The following is a 23,545-nucleotide window of genomic DNA, read 5'->3' as shown; positions in this document are numbered from 1 at the left end:
GTGTGGAGTTATTGTGTTTCAAGTTCAGTTTAATAATTTGAGAAATACACCACTTCCAGTGCATTTTTAAATTGATTTGCATTACTTTTCTTAAATACTTTGCCTTACTTAAAAGCTGTCCAAAAATAGTAAAGTTGTTAGTTAAAAGAATAATAATAATAATAATAATACTAATTAGAAGTGAAAAAGATTATTAATTGTTGCATTTATGCACTTTGATCAGAATTACAAAGTTTTATTACTGTTCATTCCATGAGAAGGTGTTTGAACTTGAATTTAATGGTGTTGGCATTTGCCCACCCAACTATATTTTGAGAAGGTTAAAAGACTACTTTTCAAAGCACATTTGTTATTTGAAGAGTTATAGTTTGTTGTGCTTCGCTTAATGAATAATTATTGATGAGAATACTCACCATTTTCCATACACACTTGTGAAGATTTGTTAATGAGCATGGCTGTTCAAACCATGAAACTTTGAGGCCCTCATGTACTGAACTAGTTAGTTAATGAAGCAAAGCAAAGGTACCTCCACAGCCAGTGTAGTTAGATTTGCATTCTGTTTAATTGCTTCAAACGTTGCCCAATAAAGAAATATTTACTGCATTAGCTACTCAAATGTAAGCTGGGTAACGTAAAGGTATAGAGACCGTGTACTAGCAATGATGTTATATGGTAGGATCATAATAGACCTCCTGATTTAAATCAATCATTTCATGCTTTGCCCTGTTTAGTATTGCTATTAGTATCATGTGTGTTGGTGACTGGTTCTATTAACTGCTGCATCTAGTTCATTCAAGGCAGGGCTTAACTTTTAAACTTTTAGGTGCCGTAAGGCGCCCCCTTCTATCACTCCCCACACTGACCACGGAGAGAGACTTGTGATAAGACTTACAATGAGAAATTCTTTCTTAAATACAGTTCTGAAATTCAGGTTTTTAAACCATAATATCTTATAATCAAAAACATAACACCACAAGGTTCCACCACCTGCCGTACCAGTGTCACTTTGCTCCATAGTTCTGCTTCACACGTATTGGCACCAAGTCATACTCACGACATCACGTTTTCAAATGCTGCCAGCCACAACGTTCAAACAGTTTCTTTGTAGCTGCTCTATGAACGTGTGTTCAGTATTCATCAACAAGGCATTTAGCAGTTAATGACTAAGATATTCCTGCTCCATCTGGGTCTAGTACAATTTCGATTTCCCACATCTTCACGCAATGTTAATTCTGTGAGCATTTTGTACCATAGCAGCTGATCGTTGCGTCGCGCCTGAGTTGATAATAATGCAAGATAAAGTTAAAACATTCCCCCCTCCCACTTCCTCACCCTGAGGCTGCCGTAATCTTTCTCCTCTCCTCTCCTCTCCTCTCGTCTCCTCTCCTCTCCTCCCCACATGTTACACTGCCATGGGAAAAGACTATATGTAATGTTCTTCAGTCAGATTTTGTCATTTGAAACTTTCATGATAGTGAGTGAAAAAGAAATCACAAGTTTTATTTATACAGGTAATAAATAAATTCCCTTCTGAATGTAAAATGTAACTAATAGACTAAAAATATCTATGACTTAACTTTTACACTCGTAAAAAATTTAGTTGTTCCTATGTTACTAGCCAAAGAGAAAGGTCTTTACCATTTAATTAACATGAGACCCTATGTGTAAAAATTGAACTGAAAAAACACTATTGTTCCCAGAATGAGATTCCCACTCTGCGGCGGAGTGTGCGCTGATATGAAACTTCCTGGCAGATTAAAACTGTGTGCCGGACCGAGACTCGAACTCGGGACCTTTGCTTTTTGTGGGCAAGTGTTCTTTATGTTATAATAATCAGGAAATGATAAACTCGTCATAGAGATGGCAGATTTGTTCTTTTCCATAAGCCCATAGTGTCTTAACTGAGAAAAACATACTTCATGGGTAGCCACTGCAAACTGAATATTTATTTATTAAACCACAAAAAATCAAAAGGGACCTGTTATTATAAATGTTAACACATTTGCTGCAATCTGACCGAAAAATGTTTTACATGTACAATACATCTTGTAGGAAAAGCAATCAATGCATTTGGCATTGGGAGAGAATTATTACAAAAATAAACATGCACTTATATTAAAATCAGCTTCACAGTGAAGTCGACCATTTCAGTCAAAGTCGCACTTATAACAATCATCCATCTTTGGCGAATATTTTACAAAAATGTCAAAGCTTCTTGAGTTCCATTATAGCTCTGTTAAAATTACTTTTTCATTTCCAATAACATACTGTGTATATAAAAAAATTAGTTTGTACGTTAAACCATTATTTAAACAATTTTACTTCAGCGGGCTGCACGAAGATGTTATACTGTTTCAAACAGCAGTTGAAAACTTCAAGAATCCCACATCTCAGTAGATTTTTAGCTCGATTTGCCGTTCAACAATTAAACCGCTAATGACCAATAAACTGAATCGGTGGGATTGAGTATCGATCTGTTAACTCATATATGATAAAATTACAAACGATTCCAAATCAAGAATATCACATTAATAATAAATTGTACCGAGCGTTAATTTTGAGATTACAGTTTTGTAGTTTGAAATATGAATTTAATTTCCCTTCACTCATAAAATAACAAGTCCTGTCAACATGCAGTATATATCTTTGACCTAAGGGTATACAACTTTGTTTAAATATTTCCCTTTAAATTTTATTACACTTTCAACATAGTGTATTAACTTAAAATGACAAACATCTGTTATCCTGACAAAAGTCAGTGGCATATGAGGAGTCAGTTTATACAGAATATACATTGTGTATTTATTGTTAAAAAGTACCTTTTTAGGATGTATTATTAACTGAACTCATAGTTTTAACTAAGTTCATACTCAGTGGCTCAAATAAAGGAAGAAAAAGTAAGCATTGTGAAATTATTTTAAACACAATCAATGGAGATGGATTACGAAAAACATTTCCATAATACAGAATTATCCTCATTATCCACTTTATCACTTCGTGCTTTTGACTGTGTAGCAAGTGCAGAATGATATCCCTTCACCATCCAAGACGCCCATTTTCATATCTAGCTACAGGTGGTCCCAGAAGTCTGATGCGTAATGAACTACAAACAGTGCAGATGTAGAGTGACGATCTCAGTGGTGTCATAATTAAGTTCATTGCAGAAATGCCACGTTCACACTCTGCAATCGACACTGCAATGCTGTTTATTATTGATACAAAATTTTTGAACATTGGTGGCTGTACAAGAACAGTTGGCACTTCTCCACTTAGTAGTGGTTTCAGACCCTGTTTGTACTCCCTGAAGTCCTTCATTATTTCAGAGGGCTATTAATCTTAAATCTTTCACACATTCGAAAAATCTCATTTTCTCCATAAGTGATCGATATGTTTTTAGGCCACAATTTCAGGTGAATGGCCTTCATGTAGTTCATATCATCATCGTAGCTTTCAAATGCATTCACTGTTGATAGCAACCTGGATCACAAATTATTTGCCAAGCTGCGATTAAACTGTTCATCAGGAATCTTAGAAATAATTGTTCTTTGAGAAAGTTTAACACAGTGAAAGTTCATATTTTCCAGTGCAATGTTAGCTACATTTGCATGTTGTCCCATTGCATCAAACAGACTTTCAAACATTTTTAATAAAAGTGTAATGTCGTCGTGAGCTTGAGCAAGGTTAACACTTGATCTTTGAAGCTGTAGGGATAGATCGGCCAACTCTTCTAAGGCATCAGAGATTACAGCTAGGTTGGAGACGAAAGTTGTAGATGACAATGTATTACAAAGCCCTTTGTAAGAAGACCGTTGTTTTGAGTCTCGTTTCGTGTCCTCTGATACTTCTAAAAAATGACTGTACAGAGCCCTGCAATCTTTCCACACAGCTTTTACTGCCAATGAACTGGAGGCCACCCAACGAGTGTCAAAACACATGACCAATTTTTAAATTTCTAGCTCCAAACCTTTAGCAGCAACTGCCAACTCACTGCTGTTTTTCGGGGAGCAGCTGAAGATATTGCTAACTTTATCCATGAATATTTTAAAGTGATTAATTCCCACCACTTCTTCTATCGTGTCATGCATGGTGAGTTCTGAACGATGATTCAAACAATGCCAGATGAATAAGTTTGGAAACATCAGCTTTGCAAGGTCAGACTTTTTTCCTAACACGACAGAAGCTCCATCGCAAGTCAAAGCGATTAAATGGTCTTTCAAAAACTCACAGCCTAGTCCTAGTGATTCTAACTGCTTTAAAAGTTCTTTCAAGATATCAGATGCTGTTGTGTCATTTAGCTCAAAAAGTCGCAAAGAAATTGTCATGGCGTTTTCCCTTTTAACAATGTTCTGAACTAGACAATCAAAGCTTTTTTGTGTGAAAGTGAAGTGGCTTTATCCAAAAGAAGTGAAAATTGGGAGTCACTTTTTATTAATTTATTTATTAGATCTGATGTCATCTGGTCAGAAATATGAATCACTATATTAGATCAAGCAACATTTGAACATAGTATTCGGCCCATATCCAAACCAATTTTAATTTGGAGATCAATTTCTGTCTGAAACTCATTAAACAGTCTATTTAACTTTGCTTGCTTATAAGTTGTCCAAAAATACGCTCAGTAACAACTTCTTGTTCCTTTACTGTGGAAGCGACGGAGTTCTGAATGTGATATTTTTCTGCGTAGTCTGGATTTTGTTTGCTAAACCGTGAGCTTCAAATGTGCAGTGATCAAACAGTTTTTTCCTAAGAGACGTTATTGGATCATGTCCCACATGAGCTTACAGTTCCTAAAAGCCATTGCTCACTCAGTTTTAACCGTTTTGTTTTTTCAGCACCTAGTGTATATCTACAAACTTGGCCTTTTTTTAATAATCAACCACGGGTTTTTAGCTTTATAATCTGTACATTGTTCGACAGACCGACAATCTGGCTTTCCATCATCATTACAATTATCAATACAGTCTATAGATGTGTTGTCTGTATCCATATCCACCAACTTATAGAAATTTTCATTTTGCAACAATGACATAGGAGAAGGATTGTCTGCTTTGTTGTTTGCATCTTCTTCTCCAGCCACAGATGACGTCATGGATTCTACATCTAAACTGTGGTTTTCATTGCCCTCACTAACGTTTTGTCTTTTAGGTTTAAAGAAGTCACTAATTTTTGTAGAGATACACATTACTATTAAACTCTCCTGTCCACTGAGTCACAATGTGTAAATAAACACTACGAACAAACCAAAACAATGCTGTCGGTTCTGAGCAGAACAAGTGCACTGCAAGCGATTGACGTACAGAGAGTGATTGAGTAATATTGTTGAACGTGAATTCCTGAAGTGCCTGTTGGATTGTTTGTTGGCTTCTCTGTGAGGCAGCGATGGCTAACAAGGTAAACTGATTCAAATTGAAAAAGCCATAGACACGACCTGTCTGAATCGTGGACTAAAAAGACTGAATTCACATAGACATACAGACAGGCAACTGTAATGCGAGAACCACTTATGGGATTTACTTGTTTCTTTCTTTAACTCACAGATATATTCATTTACTATCTATTATTATATATTTAGCTACTTTAGGTAGCACAAGAAATAAGCTGTGGCTATAATTGTAAGTCAAGTCGCAAGAAACTGGGCTGCCGTCGTGCTCCTTACACTATTAGAGCAAAATCATTGATTTTTTAATGAATTGTAGACCTCAAAAAGAACCACAAAAAGTCAGCAAGAGCATATGTTTGTCTTTCACAGTTGAGTCACACTCAATTTTTCTGCTTTGTGGGTGTTTAAACAGCTGACTTCAGAAGACAAAAATCATCATTATTCTTCAACCTTAATCTTTTATTTAGGTACATCTTTTTGAGCTCTACAGTTTGGTACTACATAACGTGATATAGTTCTTATGGATTATGTAATGTATTTCAAGAGAGCATGCTGGCAGAAAACATTTTTACTTCACATAGCTGATGACATTTAAACGGCTGAACAGACTTTCAGAAATATAGCTAAGAACCGTCCCCATTAAACCAGCTTTCAAATAAAAAAACGGCTTTAAAATTGGAACTTTCGTTTGAGGACTATGCTGGGGCAGACAGACAGACTTAAGGGTCAAACATATACATGTCCGTTCTGCATTGGGAGTTCAAATTTGCCCCCTGTGGGAGCTCCCCTCTACTGTATAGCGTCAACCATGTTCTAACGAGGGTGCGGGCAGATAAAGACAAAGGTCAAGAGTGCCGTGGGCAAAGGGACATATCGGGTCGCAAGGCTGCCAACTTTTAGTCATTTTTGCTCCATTCGCACATATGATTTTTAGCTGTGACGTAAATTACAACATGGAATAAAATGATTTCGTGAAAGCACATTATAAAGACGTTCACATTCAAACATGGCTTACATTATTTCTCATTAACACACATAACATGAGATGTTGCCTTGCTACTACATTGCCGAGGTTGTTGGCAGTCGTATACAAAAGGCAATATGCACCAATCACAACTTTAGAATGATACTCCAATTATCTTGGGTATACTGTATGTGCGTACACACACACACACACACACACACACACACACACACACACACACACACACACACACACACACACACACTCTCTCTCTCTACCTCCTGCCCGTCACATCATGTTGGCGAGCCATTGTCATGTTCACTTGTGCTGGTGCAGCGGAAAATTACGGTTACGGTTTGATTTAATACACATGTACTACTTCAAATCTCCGGTACTGTACTGTTAAAAAAAAAAGGGGGGGGGGGGGGGGGGGAGAAAAGAGAGAATTAGAAGAAAGGGAGTTTCTGGGAGGTGCCAGAATGCATTGTGGCCAAAATTAAGCCCTGATTCAAGGTACATGTTGTTGTTAGGCATATGCTACAGTTTGCAATCTTATTGGCCATTTGTTTGACCTCCAAATTAGTATTACATTTATCTGCAAGGTTACGTTGCTCTGGTGTAATGTGAACAGATATAATGAAACAGGTGTGTGTGTGTGTGTGTGTGTGTGTGTGTGTGTGTGTGTCAAGGAAGGTTAGGTTAGCCTTAGCACTGCCTTCTGCTTTATTACATTGTTTGACAAGAATTCCTAATTAGGCTGGCGACTGATATTAATACATAACTAATATGTAATTAATAAGACTTGCTTTTGTGCTGGAGAACATCTGTTCCTCACACAAATGTTAAGTGTTGGTTATACTCTGCTGGAGTGTTTTGGAAACGAATCCCAGTCTGTTTGTCCTGTTCCCATTAGGTTATATTGTGGTCACAACTTTCTCAAAAATTCCTCACAGCGGTTTAAGGTTAGCACTGATTGCCTTTTATGGTTGGCCACATTACCGTTAAAAGCAGTCCCTTTGGAGGGGCCCTCCTGCACAATTCCACCACATGTGGGTGGCTGACTTTCTGCAAGGCTGTGCCCCGTATTCTGTGACATTTGTATGGCTGCTTCGGTATCTTGGCATTTTCAGCTCTTCAGGAGGAAGGCAGAGCTTTAGTTGGTAAAGACATTTCCAGCTGGAGTACATCACAACCAGACACACACTCTGGAATCAGGTATTGAATTGTAAGGTGTATCCAGCAACAGATGTGCACTCGGAGCACAATTCAGGTATGATAATGAGTGAACTAAATTTTAAGAGAACTGTTATGAGAATTCAGTGTGTAAATAAATAGGATAGTGAAGTACCCAGGAATGGAATGGGAATTTTAACTTCTACGAGGCTCTAGACAACGTGATAATGAACGGCAATCAAGCGAGTATCCACATTTGTCTGCATAATCCGTGAGACAGGAGTCATAGCAACAGAATGCCAGAGAAACACCATCCAGATACTACAGAAGCAACCAAGCACTTGTAAGTGCAATAGCTAAACAGCTCATGAATAGAGCTTTTTGAAAAAATAACAACATGAAGAAGAATGGAAGACAAAGGTGATTATCTGTTTGAGGAAGATAAATTTGGAGTAAAGGATCCAGGGATAGTGGAAGGAATGTGTAAGAAAAATCAAGGCATCTTTATTGGATTTGAAGATCTTTACATGACATTTGACAGCATGAAATAATGAAAGTGTGTGAAATTTTTTTAAAAGGTACATATAAGATATATTGAACAGCAGGTAACATAGAATATGTACAATAATCAACAAGAATTGGTATTCTGAATTAAAGATTGTTAAAGATAAGGATGCAGGTAATCTCCACACACGTTCAGATGAACACTGAAGAATCATTGGTGGAACTGAAGAAACTTATAGCAATTTAATTAAAACTGAAGTTGAAAAGGATATCATTGATAAAATTCACTGGTGATATTTCTGTGTTCACCGAAAGTCAACTGAATCACCAGAATTGGTGAATGTAATAAACAGTTGAATGAGTGCCAAATCAGGATTAATGAATGGAAGAAAGAGGAAAGTATTGGGGTGTGGCAGAAGTAACATTGGTGGCAAAGTTTACAGAATTAAGGACCACACAGTAGACCACTTGTACAGACTCTGGTACATGTGATGCTAATTTACACTGAGGGTCAAAGCACGGTTGTTATAAGGAATAATGTAGCATGGAAAAACAGGAGATTCCCCGCAAAACGAAGTTACTAATATCAAAGATATGCCTTAATTTGTGTTAGACATACCTGAATGTATGCTTGGAGCAGAGTACTGCATAAAAATTAATCATGGATTATGGAAAAAACAAGAGGGGAATCGGAGCATTGTAAATGCGGTGCTATTGACGGATGTTTAAACTAGGTGAACTCGTAACAGAAGAACTATCGAACATCTCTGCAGAATAGGTGAGGATAGTGTGATATGTGAAAAACTGTGACAAGTACAAGGGTCAGCAGAGTAAGTTATATTTGAAGGCATCAGGGAATAACCGCTGTGGAACTAGAGGTGGTTGCTGAGGTTAAAAACTGTAGGGAAAGACAGAGATAGGAATGCATGTCATAAATAATTGTGGACTCTGGGAGCTCATGGCACTGCAATTCTGCTGCTCAGACAGACAGACACATTGTCAACAGAAGGCAGAGTTTCCCCTTTGCATGTCTGTGGTTACCGAGACTGGCTGTTACAGCAGACTACAGTGGGGCAACCAAGGTGGTGCACACCCTGGCAAGCTGAGGCTCTGCTGGCGTTTGCTTCTGTTTGGTGATTGCCGAGTATATTTCTTGTTACTAACAGAAACTATAGCAAATTATTGGGTTCTTTCTCCTCTCTCATTCCTGACAAGCACCAAAAATGGTCTCATAAATGTGTGTGTGTGTGACCTCTGCTAGACCATTCCAATGCATCTAAAGTAATAGACATTTATCTCATCTGACAGTGTTACACATTCAGTGCACTCATACTCTCCCCATCACTAAATTTTCTGGGCATGACATTGTCTGAATTATTGAAACTTCCTGGCAGATTAAAACTGTGTGCCGGACCGAGACTCGAACTCGGGACCTTTGCCTTTCGCGGGCAAGTGCTCTACCAATTGAGCTACCCAAGCACGACTCTCATTCTGGAAACACCCCCCAGGCTGTGGCTAAGCCGTGTCTCCGCAATATCCTTTCTTTCAGGAGTGCTAGTTCTGCAAGGTTTGCAGGAGAGCTTCTGTAATGTTTGGAGGGTACGAGCCGAGGTACTGGCAAAAGTAAAGCTGTGAGGACTGGGCTTGACTCGTGCTTGGGTAGCTCAGTTGGTAGAGCACTTGCCCACGAAAGGAAAAGATCCCGAGTTCGAATCTCGGTCCAGCAGACAGTTTTAATGTGCCAGGAAGTTTCATATCAGCGCACACTCCGCTGCAGAGTGAAAATCTCAGTCTGAATTATTGTTGGCATTTGTTTGCTGGTCTTTATGAATAAGACACTGAACTGTTGACAATAACTATTTTTCCTACCAACCTATTCTTAACTAACCTCTCTTCCATGGTACTATGATCTAGTCGTGGGGATACCACCTCTGATTGTATGTTTTGATTTTATTCCCAGTTCACTTTGCTGACCCTCATTAAATCTAGACTGAGCATTTACACTTTGCTTTTCAGTATTTATATCTTATCTACCATATAATGTTGTGTGCACGCGCGTGTGCGTGTGTGTTTTGAGGGAACTCACCGCATTTGAGAGACAGTGGCCTCATCAGGTGGAGGAGTCGTGGGCCGCGCAGCAGCAGGTGTCTGGCGAGGTGCGCTGGCAGAGGCGGCGGTGGCAGCGGTGGTGGTGGTGGTTCTGGTTGTGGTTGTGGTGGTTCTCGTTATGGTTGTGGTGCTGGTGGTGGTGGTTCTCGGCTCTGTAACGACTGGTGCACTGCACATACAGAGAGGCAGGGTGTGAGCTGGCTAGGCGTGTCCTCGTGGGGATGTGGAGGTGGCTCACTATGGCCAGCACTGCTGAGGGACCATCCACACAGGGGATAGGGCTCCAGTTAATACAAATGAATTACCAGTAAGCTAATAACAATCAGTTGTACCATCCGAGCTTTCCACGGCAGTCGCTCAACCCCGTACAACAGGTAGTTCAAATCTAAGTGCAGCCAGAAGGTACATACAACGCCCAATACTTGCACAAAACATAATTACAGAATTACTGGACAGGTCAGCTCAGGTGCTGTCGCCATCGAAACTATCCAAACGGCCTGAATTCCACTCCACCTAAATTGTATGATGATGATGAAGTCCCATATTCCTTGACAGAGTGTAGGGGAACGACGAATGCACCCACATAATGTTACTGTCTTGCAGTTCCTCTGATCTCTTTTCGATATGGGCATTTCACTCTACAAAACGATTACTAAAAGACCCCACTTGAAGCAACTGATTTGTAACACTGAGTCCACAATCAGACTAATATCACGATAATGTGAATATCGAAACCTGTTATAATTAGATGGCAGCTTGTAAACTCAAGTTTATTGCAATAAATGACTTTTTGGAAACTAAGTTTCAACTTGAAATTAAGTGACGAAAACATTTGTATTAAGACTACCATCCAGGATTCCAACTGAGCACCTATTGTCTCTGTTAACTAAGTACGAAAGATCTTAAATATCATTTCAGCCACAGGTAAGCATGTGTGTATGTGTGCATGTTGGAATGTTGAAATGGCTTCGCATTGTGTTCGATGATTCAAACCTAGCAACTAATAGGATTGTTAACTAAGTGCAGTAATACATTACATATCCAAATATAGCAATATGAGAATCTGAACTGTCGAGAAAAAGTATTTTGTTCCTTTACTGGGATCTGAATCCACCACCTCCCGTTGTTTTCTAACCACAAATACATGTTAAACATCTGCTTAGTTTAGCTGTAGCAGGATGTGCCCATATATGAACTGGAAATAACCTAACGGAACATTCTGTGTGGGGTGGGAATCTATCCCTGCATGCTGCATGCACCATCGTTGTTGACTGCACACAAGATAATGTTGATTATCGAATTCTTTTTCGCCACTTGCTACGAGGTACATGTTTTAACTTTTCAAGCAATCATTTAAAGTTTTGTGTGACAGACTTGAAATCGACACCAGCTGTCATAGTTGACAAGACATGCAGAGGCGATAAAAATCAAAATTGCTTTTCTCCTCTGGTTTTATGTGCATGACACAATGAAAATCTTTGCAGACAACCATGAATACAATGGATGCTAATAACTATGGACATATCCGTGGGAAGAACTTCGTAACACAAAAGAGCTTCATTACACCAGATGTGTACTGTTACATTCTGTGGACTCACATTAGCCTTTGATTTTAAGTTTTTTGTCAGGACCAAACATTTTTGTTTTATGAAGGTGGAGCCAAATAGTTCAAATGTCCATCCAACCATCCTGTTAAGTTTTCCTTTATTTTCTTAAACTAAGCAATGCAAATACTGTGACCATTCCTTTGAAATGGCACTATCTATTTCCTTTCTAACATTTGAGAGCTGTAGATTCTACTTTGTCTCTAATGGTCTTGCAGTCGATGGGATGTTTGACACTTAATTACTTCTTTCTTTCTTCCTCAACATTTCCTATTGAATTAAAGTGCCGCATGATGGCTAATTGGTCACATTTCATGACATTTGGCAGTGATCTATTGAGCCATACTGGTAAACCACCACATCAAAACAAACCAACTGCAAATGAAAAAATTATTTCCTGACGTAATTTCTTTGACACACTTACCACATACACACACACAAAATAATACAACAAAACGAACACATTTCCAGAATACAAAAGGACTCACAAGCTGAAAACTTACACACACACACACACACACACACACACACACACACACACACACACTGACAACACCACACAGAAAAGAACCAGCTGGTACACCATGACCTACACACAAACTAACACACGTAAGCAGAGCCAAAATAAAAAAAAAAAATACCACACCATAACACACACACACACACACACACACACACACACACACACACACACACACACACACACACACACATGCACGCACAAATGCGTACACAAACAGATCACAGATACTTCAATAATTACACTCGAAAGTTTCGCAATAACATTCGATATTTGGCAAAAACATTTGACAGTCGGCAACAGAAACCAAAACATTGCATTGCAACAATCTTTCAGTTCATAGTGCTGTGGAATGTGGGAAAAACTGCAAATTGGCATTCATAAGAAGAACACCAAAAATGCAATGGGAGTGTAATATGTAAGAAATTGTCCACACAACCTGTAAGTACAGTTCAAAACATTACTACTTAATAGGAAATACCAACCACCAGAACTGTTTATAACCTATAGGCACAGTGACAAAAATGTAAATTAAATAGCTAGCATATGTACATATTCCAGGCCACTGATAACACCTTGCAGAAAATAAACTCGAAACGCGTATGGCACTAAAATTGTGTTTTATTCAGTTGCTGTCAGATGGTCCATAAGTAAAAATTATGAATATACTGAGATGCACAAAATACTTCATGCAGCATTTTCGAAGGTTTAAACAACAATCCTTATGACCTTCAAGTGTACAATATTCAATAAGTCACTCCAAGAATATTTTATAGCTACAAATAAAAAATTATGATTGATAAATATACTTATTCCAACCTGCATGACAACACGTCAGACAAAAGTCTATGATATTATGCATGAATCTACTTGTTTCAATTAAATTATGGATGGTCCTTTTAGGCTACATGCATCAATGTAGTATGCTACATGAGGAAAAATGATGGACTTTCTTACGCACTTGCACAGTACATTTTTAGGCCCCCTTTTTCCACATGGAATTTATATGGAGGGATTATCTGTGCTACATAAGCTACATTTACTGAAGACAAGCCTCATCTTTGCCAAGATTGACGGTGTTAATAATAACAGAAGAAATTATAATAATGAATGATCTCTTCAAAAAACTATTATAGTGGATAAACATGGCTGCTTAGTAGCTTAATACCACTTTAAAGTAAAAAATAAATTCCTTCTGAAATTATAATAAAGGGAAGCCACTTCAAGAATAACAATTGACGCATTCTCAAACAACAGTCACTGCCTACGATTGACTTCCTTATATATCAAATGACCTCTCTTCTTTTAGTAAAATTATAAGCCTCTATCACAATAATAAAGAGCTAGAAAATAATTAACGTTCCTTGACACAATGGCACACTACTGCAGTTAAAAATGTGACAATGGAGAACATTCTGGAAGTTTGATTGATACTTGTCGCTGAGTTTATTTTGTACGATCTAATGTTGGTGTAACCTAAACTCTTACAAGATCACAGCAGCTCAGGTGGGAGAAAACACTTCCTGCAGAAATTTCTGTAGCCTACAATAATGCCAGTAGTGCAGCTGACAATTATGCGATTTTATTTCAGTGATTACAAAAACAACTCAAGTACACATTAGGTAGCTGAGGCAACTAGTGACCATTGATATGGATTAACAAGGAAAAGAATGTTTTGTAAAGGCTGTAATGAACCTCCAGGGAAACGGAACGCTCATCCAGTGACGAGCATCCTTCGTTAACAGCAAAACAGTGGCACTGCATTGAAAGTAGTTTGGTGGTCTGTTAAAATTGCTCTGGCTTCATTTGCTTAAGCTCTATATTCGAGTCACTGATCAGCCAAACACTTGACTAGTATTAACAGACCCACTTTGCTTCCAGTGACTTCTGTTTAACAACATAAGGTTCCACTTTCCTTCCTAATCTACAATAAAGCCGACACTCCTTCACTACCTGCTGGAGGAGAGTCGGTGTATGTTGGGCCATGACAGAGGCAGACGTCCGGCTAGTGGAAGCTCACCATTAACCTTTCTTGCACCAGAAATTTTACTTCATCCCTGAAACAATTGTCATGTAAAGTCACAGCACACTTATTTGAACTTGCAATGTTGAAAATGTTGGTGCTGAACTGGGAATCTAACTTGGATATCTCTTTCTGCCATCTTTAACACTTTTCGGACAATACAGTTCCATCGTTTTGTTGGGTCCCCAACATTCCATAGTTATCGAGGTTTCAATGAAAGGGGAAGGTCTGGTTTTAAATACTGGTTGGGTACAAAAATTTTCGCTGTGTGATTTCACGTTGTAGCATTCGCACTGCAAATAACATGTGGAAAGCAATTACGATTTTTAGCATTTGTGCATGCTAACATCAACAATAACAATTGGTGCCAATTTTGACTATGAAACAGGCAGAGAACGTTTTATCCTATCATTTCAGATTTATAAATTCCACTCCTAGTGGCTGGTGGAAAAGTATTTGACAGGTGCGTAGCCAGTGGTGATAGCACATACAGGGTTAAGAGTCCCAGTCAGCACAGAACTTTTCCTCGCATAATTTCTAGTTCAGACATGAGCATATCTCACTGGTGGTGAAATGAACTGACATTGTGTATCTATATGTGGCTAGAAAACAACATGATATATGCTGGGTTCGAAACGCAGCAGGGGAATACTTTGGTGTATAATCATTTCAGTTACATCATCCCTCTAGCGGTGAAAAATTTCGATACATAAAATTATAACAGTTTATTGTGCTTCATTCACAATCCCTGCCCAAAACAAAACTTTATGCCCCATCATATCAAGTTTGAAAAAGTGCATATGATGTCACATGCAGTTAAAATGATAGTTAAGATCTGTAGTGACCGGATTGGAGTCCTGGATCGCAGTCCAATACAAAAGCATGTAGTTTGAAGCTGAATCTTGCTTTTTGAAATCTCATTTATTGTAATTCACTTCAGTTTACAAGCACTGAGGACCGTCATCTCTGGTAAAGGGCTTTCTGATATTTACATTACTGTGGTATTGGTTTTCATATGGACGATAATAGACGAAGTGCAAGAAAGTTATGTGCCTGCATACAAACCAGGTGGAACGCGGTTCAGGAAATTTGGCTGCTTCTGAGCATGGTAACACACGCATATAAATTTGACAGGCACGACACTCGTCTGATTGTCAAACATTTCGTATTGTAATTAATGTGATACTTTGATCATCAGACATCGTTCAAAGCCTGTCTTAAAACTGGTCTTTGAAAGGTACAGCTAATGAAATGGTTGACAGCGTGTTTCAAATTGAGCTGGAGAAGGAAATCAGTACAGCGGGCAGTAAGGCACGGTGAAACTCGTGATTTGACAACAGAAAGAGGCTGTGGGTGTGCAACAGTTACATGTCATAACAGTATTACCACATTCATCTCAATTTCATTAATTAAATACGGTTGACAGGAATTTAAGTATTTTTCAAGTGAGCATCCTCACAGTGTAAGCACACATGAAACCATGGGGTAGTTAAAGTAAGCTGTGTCATTCCCCAGTGATGGAAAAACACACACTAATGTGTGTGTGTGTGTGGGGGGGGGGGGGGGGGGTGATGAGCAATGTTTGTGATTGATGATGTAAGTTGTGCTGTAAACTTGCTACTGAAATAAAATTAAGTTTGTCCTCCACAAACAGTAGGTATGAATGGTAAATTCCGTGAGAATCTGAAGTCTATCTAGAAGGGCTGGCATGGGTACAAGGGGGAGTAGGATGAACATGGGATAGTGAGACATCCTCCCCAAAAAATGGGAAAACACTGTATCACTTCACTGTGTGAAGTGGACACTGTATGAAGTAAAAAATAATTCTGCTTACATGTGGTTTTATACGTCTTATTTTAATTATTAAAATCATATGTACCTGTGGTGTATAAAATTTGTGTGTAATACTATGTATAATTTTGAGAGGCTGGGGGGGGGGGGGGGGTGTCAAGTGGAATCAGTGAAAGACAGAGGCAGTTCCAGAACCAAACATTGTATATCTGTCTGTAACTGACACCCAATAGTGTGGGAAGTATGAGGCAGTGAACTAGGTGAAGATCACGACAAGAATCTATTATACATCATCAAGAGAATTTTTAAAATGTACACAAAGATAACTGTTAGTAAAAAGATTCCCGTTAACAAAAATTTTTTCAAACATAAGAGTTTGAGTCATTTCCCACAGCGTGCATAACGAGTTTGGAATAATGTAATGTTTTACATTTTTTTCAAGAATGTAAATAACAATTGTAATATGTTTATTGCTTGAACAATGAATTTTGATGTTAATCTTTATAGAATAAAAGAGAAAGACACTGAATGATTTACAACACTGGCTCTATGTTCATTACAATTGGTTCAGGGAATGCACATAGTGTCATCTCAAACACAAGATTTCTGATATAGTCTGTCTGTAAACTCAAGAACGAGCAGCACTTTTGGTGGGGGAAGTGGCCTTTCCCGGAAGAAACCTGCCACTGGCCTACAGGGCAGCCCAAAATCAGTTGCCCATTACCTATCTAGCAGTCTACTTCGGCGTGCAGTCATATACGTCGTTTCTGTTCGTGGGATCTTAGTTGCCAATCTCAGTCAGTTGACTCTGTGAACTCACCGATATACTTCAGTATCCGGAAGTGACGGATAATCGCCCTGCATTTGCAAGAAAATGTGCAGAATACGAAGAAGATACTTGCGCAGAACGAGAGTTCGATCGTCTCTAACGTTATTACAGCTTGTGTTTAAAGGAGGCTACACAAAAAGAACGGTTGGCTAATATTTCCAGTCCCAATCAAAGGGCTGCAGTTTATGCACACGTCAGCCTCGCCAAAATAGGACGCATAAGGAAGGTACGCGAAAACAAGGCGCTTGGTTTATTGGAATCGCTGCAAAGGTCATTTGACAAACGATGGAGGACTTTTACATAAACCGAAAAATAATGCCCACATTACGGAAATTACTCACTGGCGTTGTAACATTACGAGTCAAGACAGCTGTAACGGAACTTCAATAGCGTAAAGTTATCGTTAAAAACGCACGCCGCGCGATTTGTTACGATTTGGTCGGTCATAATAGTAGTAACATGCTTTTGAATACAATTACAATATAACGGCGATACCTGTCTAGCGTTATTGGAAATAATATGTAATAAATTAATGAGTAAGGTAGCCGATCCTATAAGAAGAGGTAAAATTGGGCATATTAAGGTGTTTTGCTTTATATCGACTAAGCCGATGATACGGCGTCTTTTTTTTCTGTTTACTCTTAGAAGAAAAAAAAAAGAAAACAAGTAACGAAGTGCTAATTGTGCGTTGTGAAAAATATAGGGGCGAATTTTAAATAGCTACAGTGTATAATCAGACTAACAAATGGACATTCAGTTACGCGAAATAGCGGACAGTGAAATGTGGTCATTAAATTGAGTACACCCTACAGGGTGGTCAATTCCAGGATAAGTCTATTGGCGTCTCACGAGGCATGCGGTATTGAGACCGTTTTTTTTATTATATCACGGAGAACGGGCTTCAATTTATAAAAAGGAGAAAAGCTGTATCATTATCATTGACTGTTGGTGTTATGCAACCAAAACTGTTCATCAAAGGGTTTCGGTGAATGAGTGGTGAATGCGAAATGAAACTGTGAACGAAGTTATGTTAAATAAAGCAGAAGAGACAAGACAGTTTGGTCGTATCTGTTATTATTCCATAAACCGTAACATTTATTCTCGTTGTACGAAGCCTTTATAGACGATCGTTATGACAATTTGCTTTGAAGGGATCTCGTTACGAGTTAAGTTTTGGGGACCTGGTCAACAGGGGATAGTTCGTAGATCTTAACTACTGCAGCTATTCTGGAATCAGGTGCTACCGTGACCGTTGTGTGTTGTCTATGGCTTAAGGTCATCATATCTCATTCTCCAAGATCGACGCGCCTTTCCTCTTGGTATAACTGTGTCTCACGGTAACCACGACAACGCCGACGGCGAAGGAAGATACGGTAGAGCGTGAAACAAAAAATACATTTTCGTTGCAGAAAGATGTTTTACACAAGACATTGCGTGAAATTGGATTTACCTGGAAATACTTTTCAGACGTGTTTAGGAAGACAATGACAAAAAAAGCAGTGCGAATCGAACTAATACAACACACGTAATTATAAATTTCTGGTTACTTTTTAAGCACTCTTCGTGTTGCGAGAATTGTTAAGTTTTAAGGCAGCCCTTCAAAGAAAACTTCTACCTTTTAGTAGAAACACAAAGTAAGAACAAGCCTTAAATTCTACAGACTGATGCACTATATCTGGTTCGTCTTACGAATAGAGGAACATACATTCATATGAATAGGCATTCGGTTCTATGTTTGTAGTAGAATCCTGACTTCCGTTCTTACGTTAATATTATTTACTCTATAATGTTTTGTTTTCCTTATAATCTTAACGCATTTGTCTAAAAATAAACGCAGACGGGACGTATGTGTACACGGCGTCGTCACAGATTTTAAGCGCGTGCCGCGGCAAGGCCGGTACTACGTTGTGGAACAGCCTGTAGAAGCGCCCTGTGACGTAGCAGGGTAGGCAGAGTGGGGACTCGCGCGCTCGCTCTTCAGTTTACCGACAGACTATATGCCACATAGCACATAAAATATTACGTAAGTATTAAAACCTAAATGAAAAATAAATGATCATTTATCAGTGTTAGTAGCTAGTAGACTTTTATGGACATATACAATTGTAAAATGGTGCAGAATAAAGGTAACTCTCGACGCAGAGAGACTTCAATGCTCACAGAAATCAGAGGCACAATAGCAACAACAATGGATGGGATAGATAATGTCATAAGGTGTGCCACAGGAGAATGGAAGCCTGTAGTGTTCACTGGGTGGCTTTAGTAAAGCCATAGATCCACTGAAACACACACACACACACACACACACACACACACACACACACACAGGGGTGGACACCTGTTTGTCGAATACACAGTAAAGCACGGTATTCTGTGTGTCACAGAAGGGAACGTATCCAAGAACTGCGTGAGCTTTACGTAATGCTGAGTACAGAGGCGAACAAAATGAGGTGGGAAGACTCAACTTTATGGGACCAGCTGGAACTGCGCTGCAAGAGGTGTGAGCAGCCAGACACTGGAGCACCGATGCTTACTTCACCTGGTTTTCTGAACATCTTCCATACAAGCCCTCACAGCAGAGCATTCTTTTATATAATGTGCCTTTAGAGCAATTAACATCTTCCGTGTACTGTCTGGATTTGGAGAGAACTAAGAATTATCTTGGAATAGTTACTGGCATATGGCTTGCACGTGGAAAGAAAGTGACAGACAACTATGTAACAGCCAAAGCTGTAATACTAAGGTGTGAATAACGATTACTCGGATAGTCTCCTTTACTACACAAAGAAAATTCCACAGGTCAACATCAGCAATATAAAATTGTAGATAAGTTGCCGCCCTCCTCTAATCATTCTGCAGTACACTACCTTGCTCGAGGTGTCGGCTGTAAGTGACTTACTCGGTCATCATCTTCATGCAGTGTGGCACTATTCAAAGGTGTCTCATTGTCATCAGCCACAGAACCAATGGACAACTTTAGAGACCACTTCATGGGAACAGGGCTACAGCAACCAGTACAGGCTGCCGGTTGCAAACTACACCCGTCACTGTGTCTGAGCCTGTGCTGGGCAATACAGCTTTGTGTCCACAGCAGTCTGCCTCATGCTCTATTCACACAGTGAGTGTACCCTCTGTCATGACAGTTGATGCTAAAACCTAAACAACCACTTTCTGTATACATGTAGTTTAATATAATGCCCACAAACTGGCTCTTTGATGGCTTTTGTTAGCTAACATACCTGGTAATGAACACTGTTCAGTTTAGGGGTTCACTGAAACTGCTACACGAGGGTAATGATAGCATTGTGAGCTATCGTGAAATGACTGTCTATGATGGTGTATTTTACAGCAGACACACATCTACGAAAATTCAGTGGGAAAAATTACACAGTTGGAAATACACACACCTAGAACCGAGAGACACTAATCAGTGGGTTGTCTCACACTTACCTGGTTTGTGGTGGTGGATCGTACAGCAACCGGCTCACTTCGATCAAGTCTTCCGGCTGCTTCCGCATGGCATCTGCCCAACCCTGAGTGGCCATCACCTCGTGGGTACGTGCCTTAATAAATTCGATGGCGGCTCGCCTGAGGTCACTGCAGGAGTGGCGGACTGCGAGTACGGCTGCGGCCGCCGCGGTCTCCACGGTCAGCTGAGCGGCCACCTGCCGCTCGCACTCCGCCTTCAGCCCCGACGCCCCGTATTTATCTGCTGCAGCCAGCAGCTGGGGGGCCGTGCCGGGCAGCTGGGGGGCCGTGCCGGGCAGCTGGGGGGCCGTGCCGGGCAGCTGGGGGGCCCGCTGGGTGTACAGGTAGGAGACCAGCTGCCTCAGCACCGGGCCCCCGATGTCGGCAATCCTCACCACGCCAGTGCTCGCCTCGAGGGTGTCGTGGGCGAACATGGCCGCGAACACAGGGCTCCTGTCCGCCAGGACGGCCCTGTGCACCACCAGCCGAGTCTCACCTGCCTCGAGTATCACCATGGCGTCGTCCCCGGCGTCCAGCAGGTCCCCCAGGTCCACAGCCACCGTCTCTGTGATGTCCTTAACTGCTTCCATTGCGGACGATTCTGAAACACGGCAACACGGAGCAGCCGTTTCAGCATACAGGTGACTGACAATACTTCTACGAGTGACAGCCACATCTGTCTCCAGCGACAGTTGACAAATACAGGGTGAGTCACCTAACGTTACCGCTGGATATAATTCGTAAACCACATCAAGTACTGACGAATCAATTCCACAGACCGAATGTGAGGAGAGGGGCTAGTGTAATTTATTACTACAAACCATACAAAAACGCACGGAAGTATGCTTTTTAACACAAACCTACGTTTTTTTTAAAAATGGAACCCCGTTAGTTTTGTTAGCACATTTGAACATACAAACAAATATGTAATCAGTGCCGTTTGTTGCATTCTAAAATGTTAATTACATCCGGAGATATTGTAACCTAAACTTGACGCTTGAATACCACTCCTCTGTTGTTCAATCGTCTGTATTGGAGAGCACCGAATTACGTAGGGATCCAAAGGGAACAGTGATGGACCATAGGTACAGAAGAGACTGGAACAGCCCATTACGTCCACACGCTGACACCTTTTTATTGGTCTTTTTCACTGACACACATGTACATTACCATGAGGGGTGAGGTACACGTACACACGTGGTTTCCGTTTTCAATTGCGGAGTGGAATAGTGTGTCCCGACATGTCAGGCCAATAGATGTTCAATGTGGTGGCCATCATTTGCTGCACACAATTGCAATCTCTGGCGTAATGAATGTCGTACACGCCGCAGTACATCTGCTGTAATGTCGCCGCATGCTGCCACAATACGTTGTTTCATAGTTGTTGTAGGCACATCACGGTACACATTCTCCTTTAACGTATCCTACAGAAAGAAGTCCAGAAATGTAAGATCAGGAGAACGGGCTGGCCAATTTATGCGTCCTGCACGTCCTATGAAACGCCCTTCGAACATCCTGTCAAGGGCCAGCCTAGTGTTAATTGCAGAATGTGCAGGTGCACCATCATGCTGATACCACATACGTCGACGCGTTTCCAGTGGGGACATTTTCGAGGAACGTTGGCAGATCATTCTGTAGAAACGCGATGTATGTTGCAGCTGTTTGGGCCCCTGCAATGAAGTGGGGACAATGTTTCAAGCGTCAACTTTAGGTTACAATATCTCCGTATGTAATTAACATTTTACAATGCAACAAACGGCACTGATTACGTATTTGTTTATATGTTCAGATGTGCTAACAAAACTAACGGGGTTCCATTAAAAAAACAACGTAGGATTGTGTTAAAAAACATACTTCCGTGCATTTTTGTATGGTTTGTATTAAACAATTACACTAGCCCCTCTCCTCACGTTCGGTGTGTGGAATCGGTTCGTCAGTATTTGATGTGGTTTACGAAATATATCCAGCGGTAACGTTAGGTGACTCACCGTGTACAGTCCATCCTTAGTCGGTTCCAGCAGTATCACACCCTTTCTGTCCGACTGATGCCATTGGTGAATAACAGCAGATCTTTAATAATACCATTTTCAAGCTTTACCTTTTCTTTCAGCATATTTCATTTGGAGAACAAGCTCCAGAAGCGGCAAGGACATTATTTCCATCTTTTTTTCTACAGTGCAATGTTATTTGGTATGGAAATGGTTTGAAATAGACGTCTACCAAAATACTAAATAGGCTGTACAGAACTATAGTATTACTCTATTCAACGAGATGTTCTCTTTACTTCTCCTGTTATTCAAGAAAACAACACTGTTTTATGACCTGAATCTGTATTATTCGTCATTTAACAAGCAGTCATGCGTGTACCCTTGCAGGAGTTGCTTCACACAGGGGATGAAGCCCGTGCGTCGGGAGACTGACGTGCGTTCACCGTGAAAGGTCGTGAAGTGGGTTCAGCCGAGTACGTAGTTCAAATTGTCATCCACCAGGGTACAGTAGCGGACAGACACATTCAAGAAACAGTGAATTGTACTGTTTATTTCTTGAAGGATTTTTCTTTTATGGTTGTACAGTTTTGTGTATGTTTTTAGTAGTGTGGATGATGTGTGAATGTGGTCTAAAGTAAATATGTAGATCACTGTTATAGTGACAAACGCCGTACGAAGTAACGTGAGAAATTTTTAATACACTGTGAATTAAGACGACGGGGAATTTTGTATTATAGTGTGTCAAGTATGTTTATGGTAAAGGGAAGCTAATTTCAGTGTAAATGTAAACAGTTAATAACGTAAAGTATAAATAAAGTATCAGAATGTCAAATATTTTGGAAAAAAGTACAGTTCGAGTGTGTTGTTTATTGATTTGTTAGTCATGAGAAAAGCGCGCTAACACAGGAGAATAATATTTTTGTATTGGCCTTAATGCAGACTGAGCAATCACAACAGAGTATTCTTCACGCATCTCCTCTCTTGCAAATGGAGAATGCTTACAGCAATCCAAGAAGTCAGAGCCCAGCCTTTCAATGGTACGGTCGTGTGTAGTATGAGCTCCGAAGGAAGTAGTCGTTTGCCAGTTTCATGTCTGCATGTGCTACATGTCTCAAAAGTGCTTTACAGTGAAGGTAAATAAATTCATTCATAGCGGCATCAACGAGCAGCAATACGGCAGGGCAGCGCTACC

At 40.0% G+C, this 23,545-nt stretch overlaps 1 protein-coding gene across 2 annotated transcripts in view; it reads right to left on the bottom strand.

Annotated features, from left to right (window-relative positions):
- The window catches only part of LOC124554034, a 112,981-nt gene that overhangs the window by 34,819 nt on the left and 54,617 nt on the right, over positions 1–23,545 (bottom strand). For both annotated transcript variants that reach the window (XM_047128068.1, XM_047128069.1), the window contains exons 2-3: positions 20,348–20,966; positions 10,108–10,299 (exon numbers count right to left, since the gene is read on the bottom strand). In XM_047128068.1, the coding sequence (XP_046984024.1) occupies positions 10,108–10,299; positions 20,348–20,955 (800 nt within the window). In that variant the 5' untranslated portion in view covers positions 20,956–20,966. The remainder of the gene's footprint in view (positions 1–10,107; positions 10,300–20,347; positions 20,967–23,545) is intronic.

Source organism: Schistocerca americana, chromosome 11 (assembly GCF_021461395.2).
Source record: "Schistocerca americana isolate TAMUIC-IGC-003095 chromosome 11, iqSchAmer2.1, whole genome shotgun sequence".
Lineage (NCBI taxonomy): Eukaryota > Metazoa > Arthropoda > Insecta > Orthoptera > Acrididae > Schistocerca > Schistocerca americana.
This window is presented reverse-complemented; position numbering and strand designations above follow the sequence as displayed.